At 43.0% G+C, this 13761-nt stretch overlaps 1 protein-coding gene across 1 annotated transcript in view; it reads left to right on the forward strand.

Moving 5' to 3' along the window:
* Positions 1-13761, forward strand: part of LOC116328930 (alpha-2-macroglobulin-like) — a 48074-nt gene that overhangs the window by 14590 nt on the left and 19723 nt on the right. The window contains exons 13-23 of the mRNA XM_039609206.1: positions 1071-1134; positions 1229-1374; positions 2523-2672; positions 3538-3681; positions 3788-3884; positions 3981-4128; positions 4448-4673; positions 5113-5239; positions 9183-9304; positions 9402-9453; positions 9712-9795. Coding sequence (XP_039465140.1) covers positions 1071-1134; positions 1229-1374; positions 2523-2672; positions 3538-3681; positions 3788-3884; positions 3981-4128; positions 4448-4673; positions 5113-5239; positions 9183-9304; positions 9402-9453; positions 9712-9795 — 1360 coding nt within the window. The remainder of the gene's footprint in view (positions 1-1070; positions 1135-1228; positions 1375-2522; positions 2673-3537; positions 3682-3787; positions 3885-3980; positions 4129-4447; positions 4674-5112; positions 5240-9182; positions 9305-9401; positions 9454-9711; positions 9796-13761) is intronic.

Below are 13761 nucleotides of genomic sequence, written 5' to 3' on the forward strand. Positions count from 1 at the left end.
TAATCTTATTGTAGGGTCTACCTTACAATATAAAGCACCTTGAGGTGACAGTTTTTTATTTTATTTTGCGCTGTATAAATAAATTGAATTGAATTATTTCGATCGATTCTCACTGAAGGCATCAAAACTATGAATGAATATATATTTAATCATTTGGTGAACAATGCTGAGCACTTGTTGGCCTTTTTTGTGGTCCATCTCATCCCAAACCATCTCCTTTGAGTTTAAGTCAGGTGACTGGCATAGGTGGAACCAAAGATCTCAAATTTGGACTCATCAGACCAAAGCACAGATGGTCTAATGTCCATTCTTTGTGTTTCTTGGCCCAAACAAATCTCTTCTGCTTGTTGCTTTTCCTTAGTCAGGGTTTCTTAGCAGCTATTTAACCATAAAGGCCTGATTCACACAGTCTCCTTTGAACCTGTAGAGATGTGTCTGCTACTGGACCTCTGTGTGGCATTTATCTGGACTCTAATCTGAGCTGCTGTTAACTTGTGATTTCTGAGGCTGGTGACTTGTATGAATTTATCCTCAGCAGAGGTGACTCTTGGCCTTCCTTTCCTCCGTGGTCCTCATGTGATCCAGTTTCATCGCAGTGCTTGATGGTTTTCGTGACTGCGCCTGGGGACACATTCAAATATGAGTTCTAACAGTTGTCAAACAGGGCTGTCAGCTGTGTACCAACCTGACTGCTGCACAACACAACTGATGGTCCCAACACCATTAGGAAGGCAGGAGGTTCCACCAATTGACACTGATAAGGTTCACCTGTGAGGTGAAACCATGTCAGGTGACTACATCATGAAGCTCACTGAGAGAAGGCCGAGGGTTTGCAGCGCTGTCAACAAAGCAAAGGGCTGCTACTCTGAGGACTCTAAAACATAAAACATATTTAGAGTTATTTATATATTTTTCTTTGCTTCAGTGTGCGTCTACATTGTAGAAAGTATTAAAATAAAAATTTTAAAAAACACTGAATGAGAAGGTGTGTCAAAACTTTTCACTGGTAGTGATGTCCACAGATATCAGTGCTAGTTCATTCTTGTTTTTAAATGATGTCTGTCTTCCAGGTGTTGTCCAGAGGAGCTGTCACCATGCAAGGACAAAAACAGGTTGAAGTGCAAGACAGATCGGGTAAAATTCCCATATTTCCACATATGCCACAGCCAAGCATTGACGTTGGTCTGTTTTGTTGATCTGTGGATGTATGTTTGGACCTGTGTTTCAGTGAATGAGGGCCAGGTGTCCTTTAAAGTCAGAGTGTCTCCTGAGATGGCTCCAGAGTTCCAGGTTGTGGCTTATGCCGTCCTGCCAAGTGAGGATGTAATTGCCCACAGTGCTGACTTCTCTACTGACAAATGCTTCAGCAACAAGGTGAGTGTAATTCTAGAGGTGTGCTGTGTGCTTGGTGTCATTTCTCTGCAGTCATGCTCTGGGCCGTTTCTCAATTCTCAAGTACGCGAGTACGGACTCGCGTTCTCGGTGAGTACGTACCCGCCGAGAACGCGAGCACGGAATCGCGATATGTACAATTGGAACACCAGCGTACGTGATGATGTCACAGGTCCGGAGTTTTCACTGCCGTCCCCTCCTAATTTAACTGTGAGCAACATGTTATGAAACTTAACTTTAATCACAGCCAAACCGGTTTACTCAGGAACAAATAAAACACTGAAATAAACCAAACATTAACATTTAGAAGTGATCTAAGTAACTTATATATCATTGTTAACCTCAGTAGTGAAACCTCTATTAATAAAAATAGTGTACATGTACATACGTGTACATACCTTAATAAAAACAAGCAGGTGAGATGTTAGAACGCTTTTATTTTATATTTTAGTGGACACTCAATACTATAGACAGCTGCTGGAGTTTCTTTAACCTGAGTAGTGACAAGACCGCGGGGGGGGGGGGTTGGAAACGATGTGCCCGTAGTCAGCTGTTGAGTTTTGGACGAAATGCATTCTGGCATATTTAGCTGTACCAAGTCCACACCGATGCATGCTCGATAAAACAGGCGGAGCGAGAACACATCCGGGACTTTTTTGCGTTCTCGGCTTGATGCGTACTTCGAATTGGAACAGTACTTGGTCTCCGACTGATGACGTATCACGAGTACACGAGAACGCAAGTACGCACAAGTACGCATATTGAGAAACGGCCCTGGTGTTCAAATCAAAGTCAAATTCAGTTGGCTAAATCACCTGAGGATTTATAGCATCGGTAAATGGACTGGTTGTTCCACAGCTGTTTCTACTCTACCTGAGGACTCAAAGTGCTTCTTTATACGACCTCATGACCTGCTCACTCCCATTTATACAAGCACCTTTTTCAATGATGATGCAAGTCCTACCTATCTAACGCTGACACAGTGTTCATAGAGTGTCCAACGTGGGCTACAGCCATCCCACTGGGACTCATGATTTGTCACTCACCACAGTGAAGCAGCACATTTAGCCAGCAGTGAGTGGGGAGTTATCACAGTCACTAAACATCTACGGGTGTTTTGTGTGTGTCAGGTGTCAGTGGAGTTTTCACCGTCTTCAGCCGTCCCAGGTGAAGAGACCAACATGCAGGTGACGGCCCTGCCACGTTCTCTGTGTGGTGTCAGCGCCATCGACAAGAGCGTTCTCATCAAGGAGCCTGGGAAGACTCTGGATGCAGATAAGGTAACTGCTGATATTAACACCAGTGAGATGGACACATCCCTTATTTCCAGAGCCCGTAGTGTCACAAGTTACCAACAGCTCACGCCTTCGCTCTGGTACTGATAAGTATTCTTTGGGCAGGCGTACATTCAACTGTTTTAAACAGTCAAATGCTGAGTTTGTCTTAAAGCAAACTGGTATCAAAAAATACAAGGTTACATATGCATGTGTCTGTGATGGCAGTCTTTCTAGCGAGTAAGTAAGTACCATGCTTGTTGCTCATGTCGTTGCAGACAACAATATTTTAATCTTATAAAAATTAATTCCTTTTGGGCAAATTAATATTTCAGCATGGAGATAAATCCAGGATATTGACTTGAGCAAATAATTCAACCATGCAACAATTTGTAAGTGTATCACCTGCCAGTCAGTGTCTACTTTACTTGAGAAGAATTTAACTTTGCATCAAAACTGCTCACATACATGAGTATTTGTTGATGTTAAACATACAGCAAAGCCTGGAAAAAGTGAGACTTAAAGGAGGTAAAGAAGCTACAGAGACAGCTTCAAATGGAGAACACTTACTGTAGCCATATAAAGTCACAAAGAACGATGTGGTGTTTATAGTAAAATTGTAGACCTTCTTTAAGATTTGGTAAACAGATACTTCAACTATAATGCCTCACATCTGCGGACACTTACTGCTAACTTGGTCTTTTTTATTTATTTATTTTTAAGAATTCTTCTTAGATAATGTAGCAATTCATTTGAGCCTAATTTGTACTCATATTTACACTAGTACTACACGTAAGAGTTAATGGATCAAATGTTACCAGGCAGGCAATAAATGTTTGGATGTTTTGTTGAACTGTACTTTTCTTTTCAGATATTTGACTTGCTCCCACTCAAGAAATCCTCAGGTATCCCATATGAGGTTCAAGATGCTGCAAAATGCCTTAATGTGAGACCAAAAAGATATGTTTTGCCGTACCCCAGTCAAGAGCAAAATGACGCTTATGCAGTTTTCCAGGTAAAATACATGTATACCTGTGAGTCAGTCAAACATAATGTAAATGCAATAGATTTTGTTGTTGCACCAGGTTTTGCTGATCTTTGTGTGTTGCTGAAATATCTAGAAAGTCGGACTGAAGATGGCAACAAACTTGCTTTTTCGATTGCCTTCATGCGTCAAGTTCAAAGGAAAAGTCTACCATGAAGGCCCTCGTGTCGCCGGTGAATCATTCACTTGTTTGTGTTTTGTCTGGCTATACATTTTGCTTTGTATTTACCAAAAAGAAAACAGGTAATTATTTTTCTTTTTTTATTTAGCTATGGTTCCCTGGGATGGAGATTATTCTGTTCAACTAAGTAGTCCTCGTCTGGGATCTGCTGGGCAGCTTCCTCCTGAAGCTCCACCAATAGAGACAGTTCGCTCTTTCTTCCCTGAGACTTGGATCTGGGATCTGGTGGAAGTTGGGTAAGTATCTCTTGTGAAGAGATCTGATGCATGTTACAAAAAGTTTATACAATCACATTTAGAAACCCATGTGAACTTCCTGCTATGTCTTTGCACACATAAAAAAACGTGAAAATAGAATAATTGTCAGTTTTTTCTTAAGCATGTTTTGATGCTTCAGGCTGATGTTTTGTCATATTTAAAGTTGTGCTTTGTTTTTCTGAAAAATATAATTTCACTTTCTTCAGCAACGCGGAGCTCTTTTACTTTGTCAATGCAACATATACAAGTAATTCACACTGCAGTTATAGAATATGTTTGTGTGTATCTGCTACTTCAGAGACGATGGAAAAAGGGGCGTGTCCCTGACTGTCCCAGACACCATCACCACCTGGGAGACGGAGGCTTTCTGTTTGTCCTCTCAGGGTTTTGGTTTGGCTCCTCGTAAAGAAATGAAAGTCTTCCAACCTTTCTTCCTTGAACTCACCATGCCCTACTCCATCATCCGGGGGGAGCACTTTGAACTGAAGGCGACTGTCTTTAACTACCTGACCAGCTGCATCATGGTAATGAATGATTAAAGTGTTTAAATTTCTGTTCATAGCCAAGGAAAACCATACCTAAACATTACTGTCTAAGCAAAATTTATGTCATAGTTATTAAAATATAATAGAAAATATTTTTTTCTTTGGCAATATAACGATGCAGGATGCAGGCCGTTCTTGAACCAACCCTCCTCTATTTTTCTTTGTGCGCTCATGCACCTTGTAGAACAGAGTTTAGTGTGGAAGCTGTAAGAAAACAGATGGAGGGAAATGATTAGGAAGGGAGTGATTAAAGTATCCAAGTAAAATGAAGGTCTACTTTGATCATGAGTTCATAAAAGCAAACTTGTGCATTCATTTAGATGCTTAAAAAATGTCTTCACATTTGAACTCAGTTTTAAATGTAGCCATGAGATTGTTGAGCTAGTTTAAAAATATAATGTCTGTGTTCCTCGTACAGGTTACTGTCACTCCTGGGCCGTCCTCAGATTACACCCTCACTCCTCTCTCTGGTGATCTGTACACATCCTGTTTGTGTGCCAACGAGCGCAAGACCCTCAGGTGGACCATGATCCCAACAGCCTTAGGTGAGAATCAGGCTTTGGTCCTCCACACTGCCAGGAAACCGTGTGTGGCAGGCTGAGTACACATCCTGTTTGTGTGCCAGCGAGCACAGTTGAAAATCGAGGTAAAGCAAGACTATAAACCCCTGTGTTGGGAGTGGGGCAGAAAGAATTATTAGCTGTCTCAATTCTTAGGCTGCATTCTTCGGAGGACCCGACCTTCGCGGTCTACGTGGGCCATGTTTTTAAAGGTCGGGTAGACTGGAAGTGTGAGGTTGTGAAATTGGACGGTCTAGCCTTCAGATTCGCATCACTGCCGTCTCGGTGGAGTGCAGTGGCTTGCAAAAGTATTCGGCCCCCTTGAACTTTTCCACATTTTGTCACATTACAGCCACAAACATGAATTAATTTTATTGGAATTCCACGTGAAAGATCAATACAAAGTGGTGTACACGTGAGAAGTGGAACGAAAATCATACATGATTCCAAACATTTTTCACAAATAAATAACTGCAAAGTGGGGTGTGCGTAATTATTCAGCCCCCTGAGTCAATACTTTGTAGAACCACCTTTTGCTGCAATTACAGCTGCCAGTCTTTTAGGGTATGTCTCTACCAGCTTTGCACATCTAGAGACTGAAATTCTTGCCCATTCTTCTTTGCAAAACAGCTCCACAACTGCCCTGTGACGGCCTCAGAGGTTGTCTAAGAGAATATTGGGAGCAACAACACCATGAAGTCCAAAGAACACACCAGACAGGTCAGGGATAAAGTTATTGAGAAATTTAAAGCAGGCTTAGGCTACAAAAAGATTTCCCAAGCCTTGAACATCCCACGGAGCACTGTTCAAGCCATCATTCAGAAATGGAAGGAGTATGGCACAACTGTAAACCTACCAAGACAAGGCCGTCCACCTAAACTCACAGGCCGAACAAGGAGAGCGCTGATCAGAAATGCAGCCAAGAGGCCCATGGTGACTCTGGACGAGCTGCAGAGATCTACAGCTCAGGTGGGGGAATCTGTCCATAGGACAACTATTTGTCATGATCCTGAGTCCATGACTCAGGGATTTTGTGTTTGGTGTGTTTATTGTTATTATTTGTGGGCTGTTTTGGGATGGTTTGTGTTTTGGGATTTTAGATACTGGGTTTCTGGGTTTGTGCTCCCTCTGTTGGTCCCTGGTGTTAGTGTTCCCCTGTCTCGTCAGGTTAATCAGGTCCAGCTGTGTCTCCCACCTGTATGTGATTGCCCAGTGTCCCTCTGTGTATTTATAGTGTGTGTTTCCCTCAGTTCCGCGTCGCGTCGTCTGTGTTCATCCTCCGTGTTACCCTGCGTACCCTACATTGCTCCGTTTCCCTCTCTGTGTCTCCACTATGTGCTCTCCCTGCTGTCCTCCTCTCGTGTTTCAGGTTTGCCGTTCTATAGCTTAGTTCTCCCAGTTTAGTTTATCCTTAGTTCTGTTGTGCCATCCACACCTTGTGTTCTGTCTGTTGTAAATAAATCACCCTGCATCTCAAGTAAGTGCTGCATTCGAGTCCTCCTTCTCCACTCTCCACACGGCTGCTGCCCCAGCCGTGACACTATTAGTCGTGCACTGCACAAAGTTGGCCTTTATGGAAGAGTGGCAAGAAGAAAGCCATTGTTAACAGAAAACCATAAGAAATCCTGTTTGCAGTTTGCCACAAGCCATGTGGGGGACACAGCAAACATGTGGAAGAAGGTGCTCTGGTCAGATGAGACCAAAATGGAACTTTTTGGCCAAAATGCAAAACGCTATGTGTGGTGGAAAACTAACACTGCACATCACTCTGAACACACCATCCCCACTGTCAAATATGATGGTGGCAGCATCATGCTCTGGGGGTGCTTCTCTTCATCAGGGACAGGGAAGCTGGTCAGAGTTGATGGGAAGATGGATGGAGCCAAATACAGGGCAATCTTGGAAAAAAACCTCTTGGAGTCTGCAAAAGACTTGAGACTGGGGCGGAGGTTCACCTTCCAGCAGGACAACGACCCTAAACATAAAGCCAGGGCAACAATGGAATGGTTTAAAACAAAACATATCCATGTGTTAGAATGGCCCAGTCAAAGTCCAGATCTAAATCCAATCGAGAATCTGTGGCAAGATCTGAAAACTGCTGTTCACAAACGCTGTCCATCTAATCTGACTGAGCTGGAGCTGTTTTGCAAAGAAGAATGAGCAAGGATTTCAGTCTGTAGATGTGCAAAGCTGGTAGAGACATACCCTAAAAGACTGGCAGCTGGAATTGCACCAAAAGGTGGTTCTACAAAGTATTGACTCAGGGGGCTGAATAATTACGCACACCCCACTTTTCAGTTATTTATTTGTAAAAAATGTTTGGAATCATGTATGATTTTCGTTCCACTTCTCACGTGTACACCACTTTGTATTGGTCTTTCATGTGGAATTCCAATAAAATTGATTCATGTTTGTGGCTGTAATGTGACAAAATGTGGAAAAGTTCAAGGGGGCCAAATACTTTTGCAAGCCACTGTATACTCTGCCGTGTGCTCCTTGCTATTTAAAATATAACAGGACACCGGAATAAACTCTCGACCATCTCACTTTTCTGTTTAATCAGTTTTCTGTCTGACGCTTATTCAGCTGTGTGAAAACTGTAACTTTAATCTGAGCCAAACCGATTTACTCAGGAACAAATAAAACACTAAAAAAAGCCAAACAATAACATTTTTAAGTTATCTAAGTGACTTGTATATCATGTTTAACCTGAGTAGCCAAAGACCGCGGTGATCTCTTACCAGGCTCTAGTGAGCCTCGACCTCCCGGTCAGCTATCGAGCGGGTGGGTAACAGACGTCTCCAAAAACGTCGAAGCACTTTTGCAAATATGTGATATCTTGATAAACAGAGCAGATATTTAAAGTTTACACAGCTACATTCTCGCCTGAAAATATGTTAAAAGTTTATTTTGTGAAAGAGTAATAAGAATAATATTTTAAAAAAACGTAGTAGCAGCCGCCATTGTTGGAAACTGGAATTGGTTGGGTGGTGCTATGAATTCTGGGATACGGTGGGCCACGAAGGACACACCCGACCCATCCTTCAAATCTGGGGAAATGAAGGATACATTTTTCGCCGCATTTGGAGCAGCCTTTGAATTTGGACAGCCTTCAGCGTGTAGCTGTGACATAATCGGCCTTCAAATGTGGCCTCAGGAGGATGTGGCCCCTGAATTGGGACACAGCTATTGGGTCTTTCCCACTTCTATCCTTCCAGTCTGAGGGTAGAAGCTGCCTCCATCCTCATGGTTTACTCAATGCAGCTGTCTTAACTAATTATAAATAATTTTGTAACCTGCCTTTCAATTCTCATCATGCTTCCCTTGGACAGTATATATAATGATATATAATACAAAAGACTGCTTGCAGTTTCATTGCCATCCAAGTGATTTATATCTCAATCAGTTAGTGAAGTCAGACGCAACATATTATGTATTATTGTAGGGTCTACCTTACAATATAAAGCACCTTGAGGTGAATGTTGTTGTGATATAGCGCAGTATGAATAATACTGAATTTGGTTACAGGCATGTTAAGGATGGCCTGCAGTTTTCTATTTCTAAATTCAGCCAAATTGACGTTATTGTATGTGGCCCTAAAAGTGTCAGAAGCATCGTCTCTGACGAGATACTTTTTATGATTTACATTACTTCAGCCTCTAGCAGGACCCTGAAATTATTTTGGACTATTTTTTTTCTAGCTCATGTTTCTCACACCTGATGCAGTAAAATTTTCAGTTAGACGTTATCTTTGATTTACAACCAACATTAAATCTACAGATCTAGTTAAATCACAGTTAACTGATTTCTTTTGTCCCAACACATTTCCTTCTAGTTTCTAGAAAATCTGTAAAATAACCTCAGAAACTTTTATTTTAATGGAGAAATATTAAAGGATAAAGAAGGTGACCTGTGCTGCTGTTTTTAGGGGCTGTGAATGTGACTGTGTCTGCTGAGGCCGTAGCGTCCCATGTGTCATGTGATAATGAGATTGTGAGCGTACCAGACAGAGGTCGCATCGACGTGGTCACCAAATCTCTCATAGTGAAGGTCAGTACCATAAATACAAGACCAGAAAAACATTTTTACTCATAAAATTTAAATTGTTACTCATTTTAAAGATAATTTTGCACGTCCTCTTCCTCAGGCTGAGGGAACTGAGATGACAAAGACGTACAACTGGCTTCTTTGTCCAAAAGGTCAGTGTGGTGTCCATCAGCAACACCAGTTAAATAATGTAAATAAACAAATGACCTAAATAAGCAGTGGAGTGCATTGTGTAAATAAAATGTTATTTTTTAAAGTAATAATGTTAATATAAATGTGCCAAATTTTCACCTGTTACTTTCACAGAATGTAACGATATGTGCTGAAGATCAGGCCACCTGGTGACTTTGAACAGTAACTCTGTTGTAGTCCTGACTTCCTGATTGGACTTTTGTTGTGTCTGTACACAGGAAGCCCGCTGACAGAGGAAGCAGAGATACATCTGCCTGAGAATGTGATAGAAGGATCTGCCCGCACTTCTGTATCAGTCCTGGGTAAACCTCATGATTTCATCTCCATTTTGATTCAGCCAAATAAAAATATGGCAAGTTAAAGCTTTGTTAAAAAGACAAATAGCAAATTACTAAAACAACAGAAAATAAAAGAGACATCATGTTCAAGTAAAAGTAAAAACCGTATTCAGCTTTTAAAACTTTTAAAAGATGATTTCATTTATTAGTTTATTAGTTTAGGGCTGGAACGTCTATTACCGCGGGAGCGTCATTGCACTGAATTTCAGCCATAACCTGCCGCGTACCATAAGAACGCTGAAGGTCTCCTTTCGCGTTCCTCAGGAACGCCGCGGGATGTGACAAAACGTCATGTTACGCCTCGGGACTGAGAACGGGCTGTGCTGTCAGACCTGCAGGGTTTAGGCCTGTGGTGTTCTCCTCTGTCTTATACTGAACACAAACAATTTTTTGGACTGGCACAAATAATTTGTGTGCCTTCTTATTTGATGCAGAACACCTGATTGTTCTGTAAATAGATTCAAATGGTTATATAAAAAACACCTGAGGCCTTGGCTGCATTTTTAGGCAAATAGTATCATATAACTTTGCAAAACTTGTGCATAATTTTTAGAAATGTACAATTTCTATTTGCATTTCAAGTTATGAAAATAATTTGTTAAACATGTTTGTGGGTTTTACAGTAAAAAATATAACTTTTTTCTACTCTGATTTTGACACTTTTGTCTGAACTTAAATCAATTGTGCCAATATAGTATAGTATAGTATGGTATAGTAAAAAAAATAACTCAAATTTCAAATATTTGAAGTTGTGCTGTAAGTAACGATACCAAACAAGGCAAGATAAAGAGTTTTTAAGAGTGAAATATAGAGGTAAAATCAAGAGTAGTCAAAAACCGCCAATTATACCCTGACCCCAGAGGGTTAATTGCCCAAGTTTGAGATTCAAGGCACAAACTGATAGCTGGACATTCTCCTGGTAGAGAGTTCTTCCCTCCAGGACGTGGCGTGCTACTGAAACAGCAAAGGTATGATTAAACACTGGGCACCAGCTGCCTTAACCAGACTCCTCCGTCTCTAACCACCTGAACCCAATGCCCCACCCCTCCCCTGCAGCTGAGCTGCAGACAAACCTACGCCTCATAGCCCCAGAGCATCACACTGCTACCACCACAGTTAGTATGATGTTCTTTCTATGAAATGACGCAACAAATGCAACAAAACTCAAACCTTTTTCTCTTCAGTACATATAATATTCTCCCAAATATCTTGTGGAGCATGGAGATGTTTTTTTTTTGGCAAATGTGAGATTGTGGAGGTATGTAATAACGACAGGAGAGGTCTCAGTGTCTCACTCCAACTTTATTAACTGACTCTCTCCAACTTCCATACAGTAAGCACCAAAATCTCCACCCCAGCACTTCCTTTCAACTTGGGTGTGAGTGGAGCCACCTGGTGGTCCGCCACACATACCCCCCCCGAACACACAGTTAGGTCCCTATTCAGTCCAGGACCCTGGGCCTAAGCCAGGGGTCGGCAACCCGCGGCTCCGGAGCCGCATGCGGCTCTTTAGTCCTTATACTGCAGCTCCGCATGGTTTGGGCAAATAAATTAGAAGTATTTAGCTGAAGTGTATTTTATTTATGTTAGTTCTTTTTAACTCGTAGTTCTAAATTGGAAGATTATTGTGATATTGAAATATAAAAATAAAATTATATTCTATTATTTTTTCATCGCTCAAAATAAGAGTCACACTCGCGGAAGCCGGTATACCCGCCGAAACCCCGTGCATTTATCGAGACTTTCAACCCCAGATAGGCCAATTATGGATCTTCGGATCCACATTATGTCAGCAGCTGTTCTCCACCGTGAACTATGTTAAAGACGAACACCGTGAGTAAACTGACTTCGTATAGCCCCGATTTGCGGACTCTGTGCAGAGGTTCAGGAGCAGAAGTCCCATTGTAAACAAATCACGGCAGACCCAACGATGTTTCCATGAACATGCTTTTGAGCATCTCTTTATTGAGCACTTTTCACACACGGTTGCTGTACGCATACAGCCGGCTGTAGCTTTTCAGCTCACAGCCCGACATACACCACCAACAACACAACAGCACAGATAGCGCAGGCGTAAAGGCAGCGGGCGTGATTGCGGGTGTCGCTCAGGTGCGTCCGCCTCCCCTGCAGCGGCGCTGCAAACCACGCCCCGCAGACGCGCATTAACCAGGCAAAATACATATTTAGGCAGAATTTTGCAAATATCTATTTTTTTCATTATTCAGCAGCATAGTGCTTTTTTCCAATTATTTTTAAGAGTCAGGTCAAGGCTCCAAAAGCCCAAAGGCGATATAAGGGTGGCGGCTGACAACAGTTTTTGTTTGCTACATGGATCATTTTAGTTCAGGTTGGTGTCTTTCCTTTTGTTATATTTCTTTAAGAGTTCAAAATGTGTTGATTACGTAAATATAATTTAATTTTCTCTGTAGCACTTCATGGATTTCATAAGCAGCACACCTTAGTTGTTCACACAAAGCACAAAGATAAAAAACAATATATACAGTGTTATCTTCATTTTAGATGTCAAAAAGTATTTGCGGCTCCCAGTGTTTTCTTTTGCGTGGAAACCGGGTCCAAATGGCTCTTTGGGTGTAAAAGGTTGCAGACCCCTGGCCTAAGCAAACGGCCCGAACGACTGAACCTGGGAGGGAGAGAACAGGCAGAGGAAGGTCCATCCTGTGAACGAGGCTGGCGAAGGCGAGCAGGAAAGGCAGGAGGAGGCTCAAACGCCGGTGGGCGGTGGGTAGTCCTGGGGGGAAAACCAGAGTCTGTTAACCCCATCGAAGGAGGGCGGCCACGGCGAGGGGCCTGGGCCGGCACTACATGACTGTCCGGGAGAACATGTGCAGACTTAAGTCTGTCAACACACACAGTTTCCCTACGACCCCCAAAATCCAAAACAAAATGTTTCTGGCCCGGTTCGATAACCCTGAATGGGCCGTCATACAGCGGCCGCAGCGGTGTCCGGTGGGCATCGTGCCTGACAAAAACAAACTTAGCAGTATCTAAAGTCTTTGGAACAAAAGCGTCAGGCAGGCAATGGTGCACCGGACCAGGAACCCGAAGCGAGTGCAAAAGGGGGTTGAGAGATAGCACCGATGGATCGAAGCAGGGGGGAGGGTTCTCGGGCAAGAATTCTCCAGGCACGCGGAGGGGCTGACCAAACACTAGCTCAGCTGGGGAAGCGCCGAGATCCTCCTTAACCGCAGAGCGCAGCCCAAAGCGAAACTCACGGGAGGCGGTCAACCCAATTGCCATCCTTTAAGGAGGCGCGAAAAGCAGCCTTAAGCGACCGGTGGAACCGTTCACACATCCCATTAGCTTGCGGGTTGTATGCGGTTGTGCGGTGGACCTTGGCTCCCAGTCCATCAGCCATGGCCGACCATTGCTCGGAAACGAACTGGGGGCCTCTGTCTGAGGTAATGTCCGCAGGGGGGCCGAAACGCGAGACCCAGGTTGACAAAAACGCCTTGGCCACCACTGCTGCGGTAGTAGACGCCAGGGGGACCGCTTCCGGCCAGCGGGTGGTGCAGTCGACAACAGTCAAAAGGTGCGTAAAACCTTGTGACTGCGGCAGAGGACCCACCAGATCGACATGCACATGATCGAAACGTTTGCCGAGTATGAAGAACTGCTCCAGGGGCGCCTTGGTGTGTTTATGAACCTTCATGACGCTGGCAAGGAAATGCACGCCGCCCATTCCTTAACCGATTTGCGAAGGCCCGGCCAAACAAATTTAGAGCTTACCAGTTTAACAGAGGCCCGGACCCCCGGATTCAATTCAATTCAATTCAATTTTATTTATATAGCGCCAAATCACAACAAAAGTCGCCTCAAGGCGCTTTATATTGTACAGTAGATCGCACAATAATAAATACAGAGAAAAACCCAACAATCATATCATATGACCCCCTATGAGCAAGCACTTTG

The sequence above is a fragment of the Oreochromis aureus genome, linkage group 3 (genome assembly GCF_013358895.1).
Source record: "Oreochromis aureus strain Israel breed Guangdong linkage group 3, ZZ_aureus, whole genome shotgun sequence".
In the NCBI taxonomy this organism is placed as follows: domain Eukaryota; kingdom Metazoa; phylum Chordata; class Actinopteri; order Cichliformes; family Cichlidae; genus Oreochromis; species Oreochromis aureus.